The following is a 20,924-nucleotide window of genomic DNA, read 5'->3' as shown; positions in this document are numbered from 1 at the left end:
GAAAGCCTCTGGAAGCTGAGCCCGTAAAGCCACCGGCCACTGATACATATTTTAAAAAGTTTATTAGCTGTTACCTTGGCAACAGCTATGTCATTTTTGTCCTATTGTCGTCATCCGGCAGCTGCGTCAGACTGACTTCATGTTTCATTTCTCAGATAAAACTAACATGAGCTGACGCAGCGGTGACGTTTTGTTCCCTCTTGTCCTTTTTACTGGACACATTTCAGTATCTATCTATATTTGATAAAATGACAACATGACGTTTAGCAGGTATAATGTTTAACATGTTCACCATCTTAGTTCCGTGTGTTAGCATGCTAATATTTGCAATTAGCAGTAAACACAGAGCCCATTATAGGACACATGTTGACCTGAGGGGACCATGAAGGTCTGAACCACATTCATCACAGTCCATCCAGCAGCTGTTGAGACGTTTCTGCTAGCATGGCTAAAAACAGAAACTGTAATGTTTTAGATATTTTTTTATTATAAAATCAGAGCAAAAGCAAAAATATATTTATATTTATTTTTGTCCCCCATATTTTTTATATCTGTATTTATTATTTGTATATTGTTTTTCTTTTTTAAATACTTCTGATTCTTATCGACACAGTGCTGTCTGCTGTGTGTTTCTGCACCTTTCTGTCTTTGCTGCTGTGACTTGTAAATTTCCTGCCGTGGGATTAATAAAGTCTAAGTCTAAGTCTAAGTCTAAGTCAAAAGACGTCTCTGCAGCTCTGCTGAGCTTTTTAGCTTCTTGTAGCTCAGAGCACACTTCCTGTACACGAGCTGCAGACAGACTCAGGTAGAGACCAGCTGCTGGACACGGTGCAGCATTTAGCAGCTAAAGAGCCAGATGTTTCCCTCAGGAGGTGGAGGAGACCAGAACCAGAGCTAACAGAGAGAAGACTGGACTTCATCCATCAGGAGACTCAAACACGACTCCACATGGAGGACCGTGATGATCTGTAGCTGCTGGAGGTGGAATAATAACAATTATATATATATATATATATATATATATACAGTATATATAGAAACACACACTCACACAAAAGGTTGCTTTTCTTTGCGTGACGCTCAGAGAGCTCCACAGATGCTCGCTCTGCTTCCGTCTTCATGTGGTGTCATTTCAAATGTTTTGTGTTGTTAAAGGCAACGAGATGCGTAAATACACGAGAACTTTTACAGCACAGTGAACATCTGAAAGGTTTGTCTCAGGGTATTCTAGAGGATTTGCAGTTTGGAGGTTTTGCAACCAGGTGTTGGACCAGGTGTTGTCCTGGGAGTCCTCGTCCCCTCTGACTCATGTCCACCGAGTGTTGTCTCCGTAGGGAGCAGGTCTCCCAGGCAGGAGGATAGGATGACGGCGGCTGAAACCAGACCCAGCTCTGCGATTATCGGAGGTGTCAGTCGGCCTGTTGTTTCCATGGCGCTGTTGTTTACAGCGTGAGAAGCTGCAGGGTCACAAACACAACTGAGCTCAGATGTAAGCACATAGAAAATATCAAGGTTTCTTATATTTCAGGTAAATACGCTGCTTCAGGACTCGGTGACTGATCCAGCGGTGTTGTTGGCTGCTGTCTCATCTGGACTCACGGGGAAACTGGTGTTCGTCACCGACTGGCAAATATTTCACCCAGCTTCTCCAGAAAACTACTAACATTAACAAATAATATTAACTAATAATGCAATGATGCTGAGCACCAGTGAGTGGACCAACTATTAACATATTAACACAATAATAATACAATCTTTTATTATGAGACACAGAGTCTACATGAACAAAAGCACCATCACTGAGACGTTACTGTCTGTCTGTCTGCCTGCCTGACTGTCTGTCTGACTGACTGTCTCTCTGCCTGTCTGTCTGTCTCTCTGTCTGCCTGTCACTCTCTCTGTTTGTCTGTCTGTCTGACTGACTGTCTCTCTGCCTGTCTGTCTGTCTGCCTGCCTGTCACTCTCTCTGTCTGTCTGTCTGCCTGACTGTCTGTCTGTCTCTCTGTCTGTCTGACTGACTGTCTGTCTCCCTGTCTGCCTCCCTGTCTGTCTGTCTGACTGACTGTCACTCTGCCTGTCTGCCTGTCTGTCTGCCTGTCTGTCTGTCTCTCTGTCTGTCTGTCTGCCTGTCTGTCTGACTGACTGACTGTCTGCCTCCCTGTCTCTCTGTCTGCCTGTCTGCCTGTCTCACTCTGAACCTCCAGACCTCCAGCGGACCATCAGCCGCTCTGAGCAGCTCCGGTGAGTTCGGGCCGCCGGGCGTGTCTCCGCTCGGCTGATGGGGATTCCGGTTTTTCCGGTCGGCTCCTTCTGGTTTAAACCGCAGCAGCTCTGAGTCCCGCTTCAGTCTCAGCGGCAGCAGCGGCAGCAGCAGGATGGCCTCCCACACCGCCACCATGGGGAACCTCCCCAGCGGGATCGGAATATGTACGACCATCCCCGACATCCTCTACCTGCCGGAGCTGGTAAGAAACACGAGGCTCCTCTCAGACATGATGGACATGAGGAGACAGCAGCTGATGTTTGAGGCTGAACTGCTGCGGAAGCATCATGTTAACGAGTCCTTGAGTTTAAATCTTATTTTAAATCTTCCAAACTCAGATGCTGCTTCTGGGAACTTGTCTTGCTCTAAACAGACGAGAGGAGTTCTGCAGGTTAATATCAGAGTTAATCTGTAATTGATGTCGTTTTACTGATTTAAAGCTTCAGACAGTGAACTCAACAAACTAAAGCTGTTGATCCATGTGAGCTCTGCAGCATCAGAGAGCACTTGGTTCATTTCACCTCAACATGAAGTGACTCTGTCCACTTTTATTAAAGGAGCAGTCTAATGTCTGATTCCATCTGTAATGTCTGTAAACAAAGCATATGTATATTTATATGATACATAAACAAATAAGGAACACAGAGAGCGAAATCAGTGAAACAGTACTGAGTTTAAACTTCACTACGTGGGCCGAACACAAGTTTGTCATGTTGTTAAAAACAGGACCCAACAGAAGTCTCAACAGTGACATGAGTCCAGTCCAGAGTCCACGTTATAGCCAGTTAGCAGAGAACAATCTTCCTACATTATGTGCATGTATGTGAGGAGGTCAGGGGGCCACAGCAGCCAGATGTTAGAACAGATGTTGAACCTGCGTGATGGAGGAGAGAGACGTGAGACGTGAGACATGAGACATGAGACGTGAGCTGATGTGAAAAGATATTTTTATTCTGCAGATTTAACGTTAAGAGGCGACACACCCTGACAGGCGTCAGAGGAGGAATGCTTTTCACATGAACTCGTGCATTAACTCAAACACACACACACACACACACACACACACTCACAGGTGGAGTCTGGTGGAGCTCCATGAATAATGCAGCCTGTCAATCATCAGAGGTGTAGCGTGAGCGAAGGCAGCGACGCCCTGCTCTGCAGACCAAGCTGGAAATACAGGGTAGACAAAATAATGACAACACATCTCACAGCTAACGAACCTGAAAGAAAAGACAGTGACACAAAGGTCACGTCAGGCCGAATGTGACTACAAGGACTAAACTTAATGAACACTTTGTCATTGATCCATTAATGGAGTCCACATGACAACAGTCGTTAGTTGCAGTAAAGTCTGATGGGGGGAGCCGTGCCCCCTCTCTCGTGTCTCTGGTGTTCCTGCAGATCTTCGGTGGTCTGGTGTGGATCCTGGTGGCGGTAACGCTGGTGGTGCCGGAGAACCCTCAGGGCTGGGTCATGTTCGTCTCCGTCTTCTGCTTCGTCATGACTTTTATCTGGATGGTGGTGTTCGCCTGCGGGGGGCATCACAACAAAGGCAGCTGGGCTGCAGCAGTAAGTCCTCCACACGTGGTAAAACTACGAACTGTCAAAAGATCCTCATTAACTGTAGTGAGCGTGTTTATGTTACTGCAGTACACATACTGTATATGTTGAATATATTGTAGTATTGCTGTAAAAACAAAGTAAAATTGAGCTTTGCTGCAGAATGTCTCCATATGCTGCCTTTTTTAATCAACATTGTTGAGGACGCAGTTGTGTTGTTTGAATAAACTTTATTGGAATTATCAATGGTCAAAACTGATGAGGACATCATAAAGCTTGTCTTCTGGGTCTGAATCTGGTCTTCAGTGTGCTCCTGTTAACTATCTGTGCAGTTGTGAGATGGGAGCGTTTTTCAAAGCCTGGAGGTGCGTTGCAGGACATGTAGTAATTTTTAGCTTCAGCATCACATTGACAATCAGTAAATATGGATGTTGTGAAAGAGACAAATTAGGTTTTTTCTTCAGGTCAGCTGATGAACACGTTACTAACAGCTAACAGCCTGTCAGGTGTCCTTCAGTGTGTTTTTATACAGCAGGTTGTGTAACAGTGTGTGTGTGTGTGTTCTGACCAGTGCAGACAGTGAATGTCACGTTCACCACATAACTGTGAGCTGCTCGTGTTCTGTCTGCCTCGTCTGTCAGGACTTCGCGTATCACGGCATCGCTGCCTTCTTCTACCTCAGCGCTTCGGTGGCTTTGGCCAAAGTGACCCAGGAGATGAAGGACGGGACCAACTCCCAAAACTACAAGCTGGACATCTCTGCAGTGGTGAGTCAGGCTGGATTATCTCATCCAAAGCAACCAAACAGAACCACACAGAGACCAGAACCTGGAGGACACAGACCTGAATGGGTCCAGAAGAACTCACTGGTTCTTAACTGGTCCATTCTATGCTCCCATTGGTCTGTTGACAGCATCTCTACAGCAGTCACTGCTTCTTTTCTTTCATACACAGAAATCTGTAGGAAAAGGTCCCACCTACAAAACACAATGATCTTAAAGGAGCAGTGTGAATACGAGGCTACAGCCAGCAGCTGGTTAGCTTAGCTTAGCTGTAGCTTCATATTTACTGTACAGACGTGAGAGTGGCATCAATCTGAACATCTGACTCTCAGAGAGAGTCTTCAACCCTGCTGGCAGCCTGCATGATCATCTCAGTAAACCCTCAGCGGTTTTGTCACGGTGGTGTTGTTGCTGCGCAGTAATGCAGCACGCAGCTATTTCACGAGCTTTACTGTCAAGAAATGAATTCCGACACAAACGCACACAGTCAAACATGGATGTCATGAAAAAGAATGAAATATCTGAGCGCTTCACAAGCACCTGAACACACCATGGAGGAGGTGTAATGGTGGGTGAATGCTTTAAAGCTGGTATGGTGCTGTGATTCTCCTGGACTGACTACTATGACTTGTCCTGATGTTGTCTTCGTCTCTTCAGGTCTTCTCGTATGTAGCCACTCTCCTCTACTTCGTCCACGCCATCCTGTCCGCCATCCGGTGGAAATCTTTCTAGAGGTTTCCTCCCCGCAGAGCCTCCTGAACCAGAACGGAACTGATTTCTATTCTTAAAGCTTGTACATGAAGCTGACATGAAGGGAGGGCTGGCTGTGACGGAGGCTGTCAGGCAGCTGGGAGAAGCAACATCTGGATCACCACAGCAGCTGTCTGAGGCAGCGTCACTGCATCTGTTCTGTTAACAGACGACTTCTAGACGACAGCTGCAGACGCTGACATGGACGGGATGGAGGGGGCAGGAGAGGACAGAGCACACCCTGTCTGGAGGAAATCTCTGCCTCCTCTCAGCATCCATCCTGAGCTTCCTCTTGTTTTACTCTCGGCTGATTGGGGGGTCTGATGCGGCCGCTTTTATATTTTTATATGTTTCCAAACGTTGTTAAATAGAAGAATTTAATTAAATGTGGATCAGAGCAGGAAAAGGATGTAAATTGTGATGTTTTTGTAATGTAAGACTTTATAACTGAATGCTTAACTTTTTGTAAATTTTTTGAGACTTCTGCATTAATTGAAAATGAAAAATGAATAAAATGAATAATAATAAATCTTGAAACATTTGAAACAAAAGTTTTGGTTCACGTCATTCAACTAATCAGTCCAAATAAACTCTCAGTTTAGTTACACATCACAAGTGAAGATCGTCTGAAGAGTTCCTTCTTTAGGTATTATCTGTCCATCGTGGTATGGATTTGTCTCTATCTGTCTCGCAGTTTGACAGCCAGCCTGAAGCCTCTGTGGTCGCTCTGTGGTAACGGGGGGGGGGGGGGGGGGGCAGGTGGCTGTTGACACTGTTGAATATTTCATCAGCAGTGACATCAGGTGAAGCGGGGAGGGCAGCGAGGTCAGAGTGCTCACACCACTGAGAGGGTAGATAATCAACAGATGTCAGGTGGGCGGGACACACTCAGGGACAACTGGGACATTGTAGGTTCAAAGCTTAATACAGTGGTACCCACCCCAGGTCCTGGAGCCCCCCCCCCCCACACACACACACACACCTGAAAGCCTCTTTCTCCTCCCGTAGAGTTCAGTCAGGTTGAGCTTTGACTCATGGGGGATTGACCAGGTGGAATTGATGCTGAAAGTGTCCCATAATGCACCAGTTAGTGTTCAGGTGATTAAAAGCACCTGTTGATGAGGTGTGAGTCGTCTCTGCTGCAAATCATTGCACTCAATATCATAAATGATGTTAAGAGTACACTGAGTTTGGTGGTAACACTGTTAAATTCTTTTTCCAGCCCAAGTCTGAATCAAGATTAAAATAAGAGGAAAATTAAAATCTGTGACGTAGCTAGCATGACTCAGCATATGGTCTACTGCGAAACTGTGTCCTGTGTGATTGAATTAAGTATTAACTTTCTGGTCACCTATTAGCAGTATTGGAAATAATGTTTTGATAGTTAATACTTAGGAATATTAGATGCTCCACAGTGAGGTGTGAGACTATTAAATTCACAAGAGTCAGGAAACATGAACAGTGATATTAAAGTTTCAGACAAAGAAACGCCTTCCTCCATCCCAAACTCCGCTTGACCGACCTCCCGTCTCCTCCCTCCACCGGTTGGCAAGTAGACAAACCTCCATCTGCTACTGAGATGAGAGCTGACGTCGAATAAAAGAAACCCCCTTTAGAGAAGTTGGTGCCCTAGCAGTACGTTAGCGTCGCCTTTTTGTTCTGATAATGAAATTCTTCTGTCTTCACTATCGCCCACTGAGTAAGGTTTATCATTGAAGATCTTTTATTCATCTGTTTATTTTCTTCATTAATCCTTCATTTATTCAGTTATTAGACGTTCAGCTATGAATAAATGTCCTCATTTAGCAGCAAGAAGTTGTCTGTGTGTTTTCTTTGAGGCAGAAGACAGACGTCAATATATCGAAAATAATTCCAGTTCCTTCTGACGAGACTGATCAATTGAACAGTTGATTTGGTTGATTTATTTCCTTCAAGGTGGAGCCCCTTTTTCAAACGAGAGTAAATATTACATTTTAAAATGAGGCTCCAGTCTGTGTTGGCTTGTACTGCTGTGACGGCTCGTGGTGCTGGCTTGGCTTCTTTGAGTGTGGTTATACTTGAGCAATTAAACTTCAGCCAGCTGTAATCTTGAACATGACACTGTGAACTAGGCTTAGTGTTAATTGTGGAATTGAAGTGCGGTGCACTTGAATCGCTCAGTGGGTGGAGCTAAAACGCCTCACCTCCTGTCTTCCGGGACACCTTTAAGGTAAGGCGACTTCAACCCGTCCGAAAGGACGTACAAACGACTACAGCTGTAATGTGGACAGACAGTAAGGTTGTCTGTCAGTCAAGGTGTGCGCTCGGCCTTACCTGCTGGACTTGTTTCACTCCGTTTCCATCTTCGGCCTGACGTTACCTTCACTCTGACCGATTTCTGTGGGGGAGGGGAATTCGATTTTCCCTAACCAATCACGAGAGACCAACGTATCCGCCTGAAGCTTGGCAACAGCGTCAGCGTTCTTTTTATTGACGTGGCCGTGCTCACAGATGTTAACTTGATGAATATGATGTTATTATTATTGACACAAAACTAAAGAATTAAAGCCAAACTACCAAAATAAGAGCCATGTCATTGTCTCATGTAGTCTGTAAAAAGAGTAAAACTCACTCACCATGTGTTTTAAACTGAGAGCTCAAATCAACAACAAGAATATGAAACCAGGTTTAATGGAGTACGGCAGGGAGTAAATACAGGGCAAGCTGCCACACACACACACACACTGTGATCGGGCAGTATGGCGGGTCACTGAACTGTAGCTGTGATGTATAATTGATGAGGGAGGCAGCAGGTGATAATAGCGGAGCATCTCCATGAATCTCCATGTGAGGCTGCAGCTCGTCTGAACGACAACATTCACCTCAATCACAAACAGCTGATTCACTTTATATCACAAACTCTTTGGTCTGAACCTGTCTGTCTGGTTTGGGCCTCTCAGTTCTAATTAAGGGAAATCTTAATGCTGCAGCATCGTCCAGTGTTTGACATACTGATCATATTGCAGTCTGAAGATAAAGGTCAGTTTCTTCATACAGTTTATTTCAATGACAGTTGCAGTTGGACGGTTTGTGTGTTAAAGAGATTTTCCTGAGTTGTGTAACTGAATCATGACCTCAAACCTCCATAAAGAAATGGGTTTCCAGCTTTGTGTGGAAGAACTTGACTGGTGAGTCCTGACCTCAACCCCATCCAACACCTTTGGGATGCAACAAGTCCTCCAAGTTAAAGTCCTCCAAATGAAACGACACAATGCATCATTTGTACAGTAACTACCCTTCAGAACACAAAAACAGCATTTTCTGATCTGACTGCTGTGCCAAAACTGTCATGGATCATCTGTGGTGAAGGTTTAGTTGGGTTTAGGCACGAAAACGACTTGTTTAGAGATCGTTATGGTTTCAAATTACTACTTCGTTAAGGTTGGGGGAGCTTTGTCGTCATGGTTACAATAATAACCACATATTGGTGAGTACTGGAGGTCATCTTTAAAAGGAACCAACGTTGGCTGTTGGTAGGCAACAGGAAGTGAACTGAGGATCGGATCTCAACACCAGCAGACCGCCTAAATGTTTCTGACTAAGAGTTTCTTCACAAAGCTGCCGAGAGAAGAGAATGATGTCATCATGATGTGACTGAATGATTAGAAAGAACACATTTTGTTCCTGTTACACCTTCAGATGTGAACTCATCGAATAAGCTTTCTCTCCATTTATTAACACAGTAAAACATTTATGACCTAAAACGAATGAATATGATATTCCCTGTTTGTGTTTACTTGTGGAGCTGCAGTGGAGGGACAGAAACTTTGTAGATCCCCACCTCAGACAGTGGAAGCTTCATATTATCTTCAGCTGAACTTCCACAATCACTGTGTCAACGTACATGAGAGTTTTGTCTTGAGATATTAAGACTTGAAGAAATGTGAACTAATCTTTTGAATTCAGCCTCCAATCATTGATGTTGTTATTGAATGAATACAGAGCAGATATCTTTAAGAGACAGTTTGACTGTAAATGTGAAGACGGAGGTAGAAAGTCTCTTTGACCTCATCTGGACGTGACTTTTAATACAACATCCAAACTGATTACCTCAGTATTAAGCTGAGGAGTAAGCAGTGACATCTAGTGGCTGTAACCACTCCCATCAGCCTCAGCTGTACTTTGTATTTATTGCTAATTAGCAAATGTTAGCATGCTACCACACTAAACTAAGATGGTGAACATTGTAAACATTATGCCTGCTTAGCATCAGCATATTAGCATTATTGGCGTCATTGTGAGCATGCTGACGTTAGCATTCAGCTCAAAGCGCCGCTATGTGAGCACTGCCTCACAGGGCCGCTAACGTGACTGCAGACACCTGGTCTGGTTCTTATTTCATCCACTGCACAGAAACAGGAAGGTTTTTGGTGAATGAACTGCAAGATTGTGGTTTTAAATACCTTGAAATACTTTAAAATATGTTTTCATTTTGGTTTTTGGTCAAACATTGAGATTTTAGTTTCAGGTTTTCTGTACTTTTATGGAGATGGACTTCCTCCTACAGTGTGAAAAATTCAATGAAATAAGGAACATTTTCTTTAACAAGTTCAGACGTCAAAGAGTTTAATGAGGTCACACACACACACACACACACACACACACAGTAGTTTTTATTGAGGTCTGAGTTCTGAAGGTCAGCTGATACGTTTGAATTGTTTGTTTGTTGCAGTTACTGTTTTCTTTGTGTATTCAGATTAGTTATACAAAATATAATGAACAAGTAAATTATGATGTAAGGTTATAGGTTATAAGATGAGACATTATTGATCCTCAGGGGGACATTCACAAGTTACCCAGCGGTATATAAAGTGATTAAATGAGCTCCACCTTCACCAGCTGCAACATTAAAGTGATGAACGCATGAATGCATCAAAAATTATAATCCAATAATATCATTCTGAAATGGGCCATTGTGCATAATAAGTACTTTTACTTTTGGTACTTTCATTATTTTTTGATGCTTTAACTTAAGTAAGATTTTGAAGTCTTGTCTGAACGTGTAGCAGAGAGCTGTCAATCAAAGTCTTTCTTTCTTTTGATTGTTGATGAAGGAGGAGTCGTCCACTAGAAGTCTTTACATGTTTTACTTCCTGTAAAATGTTCTGTAACATTTACTTTCTGTCCAAAAGACCAGAAACCTGAATGATGACTTTGGTAGAGAGCTGAGATGAACTCTGTGGGTATAAAGAGAAGTAACTGATGAACATGTTTGAATGAAAGCAGGTCGGCTGCTGTTAAATGTGTCATGTGATTAACTCATAATAAAACAGTAGAAGCTGAACTTTGTCCTGCAGCAGCTTCAGACCGGTTTATATTGTTTTAATACTGCTGGCTGGAGCTTTTATTGAAGCAGGTGGATGAATCTAACCCTCTTTTTCAACACAGACCTGATGAGGAGACAAGTGAGCTGCTGGACTGATGAACATTCATGGAAATAAGTTGAGTAAGTGGAACTGAATTCTCTTCACTATCAGAGCTTTTCTGTTGTTGAAAATGTTCCTTCTTTCAGCTTTGAAAAGCTGTTTCCGATTGTTTGACGGTGTTCCTTAATGCAGATGGCGTCTGTGTGAGCAGGAAAAGAAAAGCTGAGGAGTGTAAAAGTTATATTTCAGAAGATGTTTGAGTTCAGATAATGTTTGATTTGAATGCTGACAGCGTGATGAAGGAGATGAAACTGATCTGGGGTCGTGGTGGAGGCAGCTGCCTTCAGTCACAGAGGATCAACTTCTGTTGAAAGGTTCAAGGTCTGTAGTGGGTCCAGTGAGTTTGGCAGAGAAGAGCTGATGTGGGTTCTGACTCGCCGCTCAAAGCTCTTCATGGTGACCGGAGTAAGTGCTGCTGGGCGGTAGTCGTTCAGGCAGAGAGGTTTGGACTTCTTGGAAACCGGGACAATGGTGGTCTTTTTAAAACACGTGGGGACTATGGATTTCAGCAGTGAGAGGTTAAAAACATCTGTGAAGACATCCAGCAGCTGGATACCGTCAGGACCTGGAGCCTTGTGTCGGTTAGTCATGTTGAAGGATTGACTCACATCTGCCCCAGATGTTTCCAGTGGGTCCTGGGCCTTTTCTTTACTTGCAGCAGGGGTGTTATACAAAGTGTGCATAAAAGACACTTCCTCATTGCTGCAGAGTTTATAGTGCTGGTTCATAGTCCAGTCCACATATTCCTGGTGCTGGAGCCATGGTAGCACGACTCAACTTTGTCCCTGTATCGACTCTTAGCCCTGTTGATGGCCTTTTGGAGCTCGACCCGGATGTTCCAGTATTCATCCAAATCTCCTGCGTTGTAGGCAGCAGTCCGAGCTTTAACCCGGGCGTGGACTTCCCTGTTCACCCAGGTTCAGTGCACAACACAACTAGATAAGAAACCTCTGTATACAGCTCCAGATGTGCACTCTCATTCTGTCAGTGAATAACACAGAGATACGAGTTTGTCCTCCTCCAGACATTTAGCTTTGTACTGAGCTGCTCTGTAGACGAGTGACGACACCTAGTGGAGCGATGGCAGAACTACATCAGCTGCTCTGTGATTCTCTGACTCTCACTGGCTTTCTGGCTTCAGGTCAGACTGCTGTGACTCTTCATCTGACCATTATCTTCATGATCCACGTAGTTTCATCAGTTTTTCTGACAGTCGATTTATTGTTTACACTAGACTGCTTAAGAAGTCTGACACCCAACAACACAAAAGGTTTCAATTCAAAAAGACAAGATGCAACGTCTCACATTGAAGAAACTTGGACCAGCTCATGTTTGTAAAAACTGCCATCCTGCAATTTTCTGTCAATCAACTAATCAATGACAGGACTGACAGTTTGATTTCTGCTCCAGTGTTTCCTCCACAGATGAAGGTACAAAGTCTCTGTAACTTGATGTGGACGTGAATTCAGCAGCATCTGACTTCTCTGTCGACTCTGTGGTCAAAAACAACAGGTTCTGCTTGTTTTAGGTTTAACTTCATTCAGCTGTTTGTCATGTGACTGAGAGGAATGATATAAATACTGTGTGAGCTCTGACAGCATGTTGTTGTGTTTGTGTGAAGGTGGGGGCTCTGCTATGAACCAGTGTGAGGAGACGGAGGAGGGAGCCCCTCCCTCTACAACCACTCTGTGTGGGGACCAGGACAGCCAGACCAGAGCTCAGAGGTGAGACGAAGATCTCTAACTGTCCTTGACTCTCGTCCACTCAAATCACTCCACCATCATTATTCACACTCAAAACTCGTGTTCTGTACAAGTTCTAACAATGTTGTTGGAGGAACGTTTCATTTGTAACATTCACACGTTTTACTGATGTTTATCATTTGAAAGGACACTCCTGTAATGTCCTCCACCTCCTCTTATCTCATCATGTCTTATTCTATCAATATAATCAGCTAACTAATACTATGAATATAGTTCATTGGCCCAAAGCGGAAAATCCAACTCTTTACACTTTCTCAGTGTGTTTTACAAGACACAAAAAGAAAAGAGAAGACAATTTAAACAATAATTAAAATATTAAAATTCATTGAAAAATAAGACTTAAGGACTGTGAAATAATGAACAACCAAAAGACAAAATAAATGCCAATAAGCAAGAAGAAATTTCACTGACGAGTTTCATTTTTCAGCCGAAGTGTTCTGGGGCCTTCATCATAAATGCGCAGTTGAAGGTTGGTTTGTCTGTCTCTCTCTATCAGTGTTCACCAGCAGAGACCTGACTCTCCCAGACCCAGCTGTGTGTCCATGAAGAGTCACAGGTCCATGATTGACCCTATTGAATTTAAAGATGGACACCACCCTGCTGAAGGAAGGTAAGCTGGAGTCCAAGGCTGTTGTGTTTGTACAGTGTGAGCTTTTAATTGGATCAGATAATCACAGATGAAACACTTTTTAACAACTTTCACATTGTAATTCAAATTTCAAATGAAAAAGTGACGGCCCTGATTCACTGTCAGATACCATGCGATGGTACATGTTCTGTAGACTTTAATTCCATACATCCATTCACATCAACCGAGAAATCAACAGTCTGGTACAGTGTTTGCATCGCTCACACTCCATCTTACCCTCGCTTGTGAAGAAGACTCAGATACTTGAACTCCTTCAATTGGGGCAGTGAATCAATCCCAACATGAAGAGAGCAATCTACAGTTTTCTGTTTTCTTTTGAGATGACAATACATTAACAAATAAGTTGATAATAGAAAAAGTTTTTAAACTCCCTTAACCCCTCTAGTATCCTTGCAGTGGTAAACAGCTGGTCCTCTGTTCAACGGCCAGGATGGTTTCCACATTGTTCCTCTTGAGTCTGAGGTTTGACCCGAGTCTCCTTTCCAGCACCCAAGGTTTGCTGGGGAGGGTGAGCAATGTGATACCCTGATAGTTGGAGCACATCATCTGGTCCCTTTTTTTAAAGTCTGCCGGTCTACAGTCCAGAGATTTCAGCATCTCAACATCTCAGGGCAATTCTCATCCACTGTGGCAACTTGCCTCCACAGCCCTGTTTAACCCTATAAAGCCCAAATATAGAAAAAAAAAAAATGAGCAAACATTTTTCTACCTTTCAACTGTTGTCGTACGAGGTTTTCAAATTTTGTAACGTTCTGTATTTGTGCTCAATCTTTGAACAAATATACAGAACTACTAAGGGGTCATTTGCAATGATGGGCCCAAAGACAGTTCTTTTCCTCTGAAAAGCAAAGACGAACATCACACTTGCTGCATAGCGTGTTGGTGTATCCTTTATTGCAGTGTCTGCAGCGTCCTCTCTTCGTCTTCACTGCGAAATGTGCGATTACATCCCCACATTCAGCAACATCCTCCCTCACCTGTCCCTGAACAATACCACAAGCATCCCATTCTGCCTAATGCAACAAGCTGTCACAGCTGGGTCTGGCAGGGTAACTGGAACACAGGGGATAGGACCCAAATGCAGACGCCTGAGTCTGAGCTGAAGCAGTTCAGTGAATTTATTAACATAAATGGCACAAAGGCTTATGGGATGGAGAGGCAGAACAAAAAAACAGAGAAGGCAAACAAATCCAACAAGGAGCAGGCAAGAATCAAATGTCCAAAACAGGCAGGTAACAGTTCTCAGGAACAACAGAAAAACAGGATACAAAAGCTAAAGAGCAAGGTACGAAGTGCACAACCTTGATATAACGATCTGACCTGTTACAAAGGAAGTGAAATGGTTTATCTAACGACCAGGTGCACAAGGAAGAGGACGCAGTAGCTCGGTGCATCTCAGGCAGCTCAGGTGACTGCATAGCTGATGAGAAATGGGAACAGGTGTGTGGATGGGTGAGGCAGTCGGGTGATGAAGAAAGTAGGGAAAGTCCAAGGACATCTGGTGGACAGCTAGAGGAAAGACGGCCTGAGAGTCGTGAGACTGAGTTGGAGGCTGAAGGGAACTGAGGAGCAAACTGTGACACAAGCAGCTATTCAGACAAACAAAGCCCAGAAAAAAATCCCAGGATCAGTTAAATATATTTTTTAACTGATAAAATACAGTTTCAGTTTCAATTAGTTTCAGTTTCAAGACATCATATTTCTATTAGTATTTTTTTTTTTCCTTTCAGGGCCTGGTGACCTAAAGGTTAGAGAAGCAGGCTTGTGACTGGAAGGTCTGGACGGGGAGAGTGAAATAGCCCCTTGCCCCTCCCTCATTACTGTACCACCACTGAGGTGCCCTAAGACAAGACCCTTAACCCCTCTCAACCAGCTGCTTCAGTATGGCTACTCAGTGGGAAATCCAGCTCCTTCAAGGTGATCTTCCAAGTCTTTAGAACCAGTTTTCCTATCAGGTGTCAGCAGGCCAAGGCCCCTGCCATAGTCTAGAGTTTACTTGGCAATGCAACTGGCCCTCACCTCCAACCTTGCTAGTGGAGGACCCACAAGGCCGTGACCCTATGTCATCCCTTTGTTTTTAGCCAGACCTGGCTCCAGGAGAGGGTCCCGGTCTCCCTAATCTGGGAACCACTCTCAATCTCAACCAGTTTTCCTGTGTGGCCCGACTAGGAGCTATTTTCTCAAACAACACAGCTCCCAGGGTCATGGGGGAATGAACAGCCCTCCACCACATTAACAAATGGACACAAATCATTTCCCATTTGTGCTGATGGGGGAGCTGTAATTAATGGTCAAAACTGTGTGTATCTGTTGATATTTTCATACTTTTTTTTTCATTTTTACTTTAATTTCATACATATTTTCCCTGCAGAGTTCAACAGGTCCTCTGTGGTCAGTCGGTTCAGCAGCATCCAACAGACCTGGACTCCGTATTTATGGTGTGTAAATGTCCAACAACAACTTTTACTGCATCTGCAAATGAGATGAAAACATAATTAAAATTAAAGTTTTATTCTTTTCCAGCATGTTGAGGAAAACACTTTTGTGAAGAACGACCTGAAGAAGTTCCAGAAGGTTTTGAGTCCAGATTACCCAGAATACTTAGAAAGGCAGAGTGAGGATGAGGAGGTGGTGGATGGTGAGGAGGAAGAGCAGAGGAAGAGCATTTCTAAAGATCACACTGCACCTCCTGAGGAGAATGAAGCAGGAGGAGCTGGAGCTGGATTTTAAACTCTTAACTTAGCTCACTGATCTTATTTGTTGTGTTTTCATTCAGGAACATTTGCTGCAGTTTGTCGACATCGAATCAAATCTAACCTGAAGAAGAAGTTTCAGTGTGTGTTTGAGGGGATTTCTGAAGCAGGAAACCCAACCCTTCTGAACCAGATCTACACAGAGCTCTACATCACAGAGGGAGGGACTGGAGAGGTCAATGATGAACACGAGGTCAGACAGATTGAAACTGCATCCAGGAAACCAGGCAGACCTGAAACAACTATCAGACAAGAAGACATCTTTAAACCTTCACCTGGAAGAGAGGAACCAATCAGAACAGTGATGACAAAGGGAGTGGCTGGCATTGGGAAATCAGTCTTAACACAGAAGTTCACTCTGGACTGGGCTGAAGACAAAGCCAACCAGGACATACACTTCACATTTCCATTCACCTTCAGAGAGCTGAATGTGCTGAAAGAGAAAAAGTACAGCTTGGTGGAACTTGTTCATCTCTTCTTTACTGAAACCAAAGAGGCAGGAATCTGCAGGTTTGAAGAGTTCCAGGTTTTGTTCATCTTTGACGGTCTGGATGAGTGTCGACTTCCTCTGGACTTCCACAACAATGAGGTCCTGACTGATGTTACAGAGTCCACCTCAGTGGATGTGCTGCTGACAAACCTCATCAGGGGGAAACTGCTTCCCTCTGCTCGCCTCTGGATAACCACAAGACCTGCAGCAGCCAATCAGATCCCTCCTGAGTGTGTTGACATGGTGACAGAGGTCAGAGGGTTCACTGACCCACAGAAGGAGGAGTACTTCAGGAAGAGGTTCAGAGATGAGGAGCAGGCCAGCAGAATCATGTCCCACATCAAGACCTCACGAAGCCTCCACATCATGTGCCACATCCCGGTCTTCTGCTGGATCACTGCTACAGTTCTGGAGGACGTGTTGAAGACCAGAGAGGGAGGACAGCTGCCCAAGACCCTGACTGAGATGTACATCCACTTCCTAGTGGTTCAGTCCAAAGTGAAGAACATCAAGTATGATGGAGGAGCAGAGACAGATCCACACTGGAATAAAGAGACCAGGAAGATGATTGTCTCTCTGGGAAAACTGGCTTTTGAGCAGCTGCAGAAAGGCAACCTGATCTTCTATGAATCCGACCTGACAGAGTGTGGCATCGATATCAGAGCAGCCTCAGTGTACTCAGGAGTGTTCACACAGATCTTTAAAGAGGAGAGAGGACTGTACCAGGACAAGGTGTTCAGCTTCGTCCATCTGAGCGTTCAGGAGTTTCTGGCTGCTCTTCATGTCCATCTGACATTCATCAACTCTGGTGTCAATCTGCTGTCAGAAGAACAAACAACCTCAATGTGGTCTAAACTATTTAGAGACAAACCTGAACCAACACATTTCTACCAGAGTGCTGTGGACAAGACCTTACAGAGTCCAAATGGACACCTGGACTTGTTCCTCCGCTTCCTCCTGGGTCTTTCTCTGCAGACCAATCAGACTCTCCTACGAGGTCTGGTGACACACACAGGAAGGATCTCACAGACTAATCAGAAAGTTATCGAGTGCATCAAGAAGAAGATCAGTGAGAATCTGTCTCCAGAGAGAAACATCAATCTGTTCCACTGTCTGAATGAGCTGAATGATCGTTCTCTAGTGGAGGAGATCCAACAGTCTCTGAGTTCAGGAAGTCTCTCCACAGATAAACTGTCTCCTGCTCAGTGGTCAGCTCTGGTCTTCATCTTACTGTCATCAGAAGAAGATCTGGACGTGTTTGACCTGAAGAAATACTCTGCTTCAGAGGAGGCTCTCCTGAGGCTGCTGCCAGTGGTCAAAGCCTCCAACAAAGCTCTGTAAGTGCACAGATAACTGCAGTCACTAATACTAACTACTCATTACATGTGTAGAGTTGTTCTCAACTAATGAAAGTTGATTTAGGCAATAAATTGATTCGTTGATCAATTGAAAAATCGGTCAAATTGTTTCTTTAGTTTTATTATACCTCCACAGATGAAAGTAGCCATGCAAAAACAAATTACAGTGTAATATATTTGATCTCAGAGATAGGATTGTATTTTTTTGACATTTGATTGATAAATTGCTGTTAGTTTCCAATAACAAACACAATACAAATTTTATTATCAATATTCCAAAAAAATGTTCTTGGCACCTGAGATTGTAATGCTTTGTTATTTGACACATCAACTCAATAAGGGCAACCATATAAATGTGATGTATTTTACATTGTAGAGTTGTGTAATTTTCCCCTGGGGATCAACATATTTCTGATTCTGATTGTGATTCTGAGAACACAAAAACAGTATCAAGTGTCTCTATCATTAACTGTCCTTCAGGCTGAGGGGCTGTGATCTGACAGAGAGAAGCTGTGAAGCTCTGTCCTCAGTTCTCAGCTCCCAGTCCTCTAGTCTGAGAGAGCTGGACCTGAGTAACAACGACCTGCAGGATTCAGGAGTGAAGCTGCTCTCTGCTGGACTGGAGAGTCCACACTGTACATTGGAGACTCTAAGGTCAGGATGCAGACTTTTTTTGCCTGGGTTGACGCCAACTTTTTAATCCAATATTTCTTCCTCCCCAATTTGCTCTTCTTCTCCGCTGTGCTAGTTATGGCAGTTTGCCACAGAAGCAGCTGTTTGCTAAGACATTCAAGTAATATCAACTTTCATAAGGTGTTGACGATGGGTTCTGGTGTCATTTGACTGTAACAATAAGTTTCAAAGCAGTAAAGCAGTGGACTGATGATAAAATTTAACATTTAGCTCATTTTAATCAGGGAATTCACACTGACGGGGAACGAATAGATGAAAATGTCACTCTGTGTGTGTGTGTGTGTGTGTGTGTGTGTGTGTGTGTGTGTGTGTGTGTTTGTGTGTATGTGTGTGTGTGTGTGTGTGTGTGTCTCTCCAGGCTATCAGGCTGTCTGATCACAGAGGAAGGCTGTAGTTCTCTGGCCTCAGCTCTGAAGTCCAACCCCTCCCATCTGAGAGAGCTGGACCTGAGCTACAATCATCCAGGAGACACAGGAGTGAAGCTGCTGTCTGCTGGACTGGAGGATCCGCGCTGGAGACTGGAAACTCTCAGGTATGAACAGACAGCAAGAGCTCACACACTGTTTCTCTGTCACACTGACGAGCTGAGGACTGTTGGTTCACAGTCTGTACCAACAGTGAAGACAGTAACTGATGTGCTGAGAGTCCCTGTCCCCTCTGAGACTAATATCAGACCAGGATCTGGTGCTGATTTGATTTCTTGACGCCTACAACACACATTCTTTACCTGTTACTCGAGTTACGTCACGTAATGAAATATTTATTTATTTATACTTCCACAGAAAATATCTGTATAAGAATGGATATATGAGTGTCACTGTTCCAGGGATATAAGTTGAATTGTGTGGATTTTATTGTTGTTTTCTTCCGAATATTTGATGTTGAATTGAGTCTGTGTATGAAATGTGTTTTATAAATGCAGCTGTTTTGTCTTGATGGTGGATGTGAGTGACGGTTGATGAAGATCATTGATGAGGAAGCTTCTGAAGGTTCATCCTGACTTTGTTTCTTCCTCCAGGGTGGAACATGGTGGAGAGCAGAGGCTGAAACCTGCTCTGAGGAAGTGTAAGTGTGTGTTGACTTTGATTCATGAAAACAAGGCAGCACATGTTAAAGTAGTCTCAGTCAAAAGCTCGTGGATCTGCATTCAACTCTCAGTTGGACAGAAGATCCAAAAAGATGAGTCCTTGAGAAGTTTGGCTCTAATTAACAAAGCAACAAATAAAGCCATCAGGTGTGTTGGAGGATAAACTGCTGCTGTATCGTGTCTCGTTCTCTCCATCAGACGCCTGTGAACTCACACTGGACACAAACACAGTCAACAGAAACCTCCACCTGTCTGACAACAACAGGAAGGTGACGTTAGTGACGGAGAAGCAGCCGTATCCTGATCATCCAGAGAGGTTTGACTTCTGGCCTCAGCTGCTGTGTAGAGATGGTCTGACTGGTCGCTGTTACTGGGAGGTGGACTGGAGAGGAGGGGTTTATATGTCAGTGATTTACAGAAGGAGAGGAGGGAGAGGAGGCAGTGATGACTGCTGGTTTGGAGGAAATAATCAGTCCTGGAGTCTGAGGTGCTCTGATGATGGAAGTTACTCTGTCTGGCACAATAACAGAAGAACAGTCCTCCCCCCTTCTTCCTCCTCCTCCTCCTCCTCTCACAGAGTATCAGTGTATGTGGACTGTCCTGCTGGCACTCTGTCCTTCTATAGAGTCTCCTCTGACACCCTGATCCACCTCCACACCTTCAACACCACATTCACTGAACCTCTTTATCCTGGCTTTGGGTTATTGTTTGGGTGGTCTGGTTCCTCAGTGTCTCTGTGTTCACTGGAGGAGGGAGAGTCTCCTTCTGTGTAGAGAAACACTCACACTGCTGACAAACACACACACACAAGTTCAGAGTTGTTAATACCACACTTCCCATCATGCTTTGGGTGCTGCCAACAGGAGTCTGACCAGACTGAGTCTACAAGATCTCCTCCAGACAACATATATTTTTACAACATATAAAAACAATCTGCTTTGAATATTTTCTGTCTGGTGTGTTTTTTTCTACATTGTTCTCTTCACTGCAAACTCCACATCTGTGAATATACAGATGTGTTGGACACAAGATGTCTCCTACATCTGTTCTCATGTGACCTGGAGGCTTCTGCATCACCTGCTGAGCTCCAGGAGTGTAGGAGGGTCCTCACAACTGATCTTCTCTGTTGTAGATGTTGGTCACAGTTCAAATTGTGATACTGGTCTGTGTGAGCCTTCACATGAACATGAAGGATCTAGAAGCAGCAGCTTCCTGATCACTCGTGATCTTGAGCTGTGTAGTTTGTGTACCAGAGGGCAGGTAGAGTCGAAGTCATCGCCAAAGCAACCGACAAGTGTGCTCCAGTGGAGG

The 20,924-nt window shown here is 44.0% G+C and overlaps 1 protein-coding gene and 1 pseudogene across 3 annotated transcripts; both read left to right on the top strand.

Annotated features, from left to right (window-relative positions):
- The first annotated feature begins 2,361 nt into the window (after positions 1 to 2,361).
- On the top strand, positions 2,362 to 5,865 carry LOC139299850 (myelin and lymphocyte protein-like). Of its 3 annotated transcripts, XM_070922788.1 has the most exons (4): positions 2,362 to 2,465; positions 3,665 to 3,832; positions 4,465 to 4,590; positions 5,263 to 5,865. In XM_070922788.1, the coding sequence occupies exons 1-4, from the start codon at positions 2,376 to 2,378 to the stop codon at positions 5,335 to 5,337; spliced, it is 459 nt and encodes a 152-aa protein (XP_070778889.1). In that variant the 5' UTR covers positions 2,362 to 2,375; the 3' UTR covers positions 5,338 to 5,865. The 3 variants fall into 3 exon arrangements, with proteins under 3 accessions (XP_070778889.1, XP_070778904.1, XP_070778896.1); XM_070922795.1 differs by lacking the exon at positions 3,665 to 3,832 and having other exon boundaries at positions 2,365 to 2,465; XM_070922803.1 differs by lacking the exons at positions 3,665 to 3,832; positions 4,465 to 4,590 and having other exon boundaries at positions 2,364 to 2,465.
- A 6,551-nt stretch (positions 5,866 to 12,416) lies between these two features.
- On the top strand, positions 12,417 to 20,386 carry LOC139299548 (NLR family CARD domain-containing protein 3-like; annotated as a pseudogene).
- The last annotated feature ends 538 nt before the right edge of the window (positions 20,387 to 20,924 follow it).

The sequence above is a fragment of the Enoplosus armatus genome, chromosome 2, assembly GCF_043641665.1.
Source record: "Enoplosus armatus isolate fEnoArm2 chromosome 2, fEnoArm2.hap1, whole genome shotgun sequence".
Lineage (NCBI taxonomy): Eukaryota > Metazoa > Chordata > Actinopteri > Centrarchiformes > Enoplosidae > Enoplosus > Enoplosus armatus.
The sequence above is the reverse complement of the archived record's forward strand: the minus strand, read 5'-3'. Positions and strand labels throughout refer to the sequence as shown.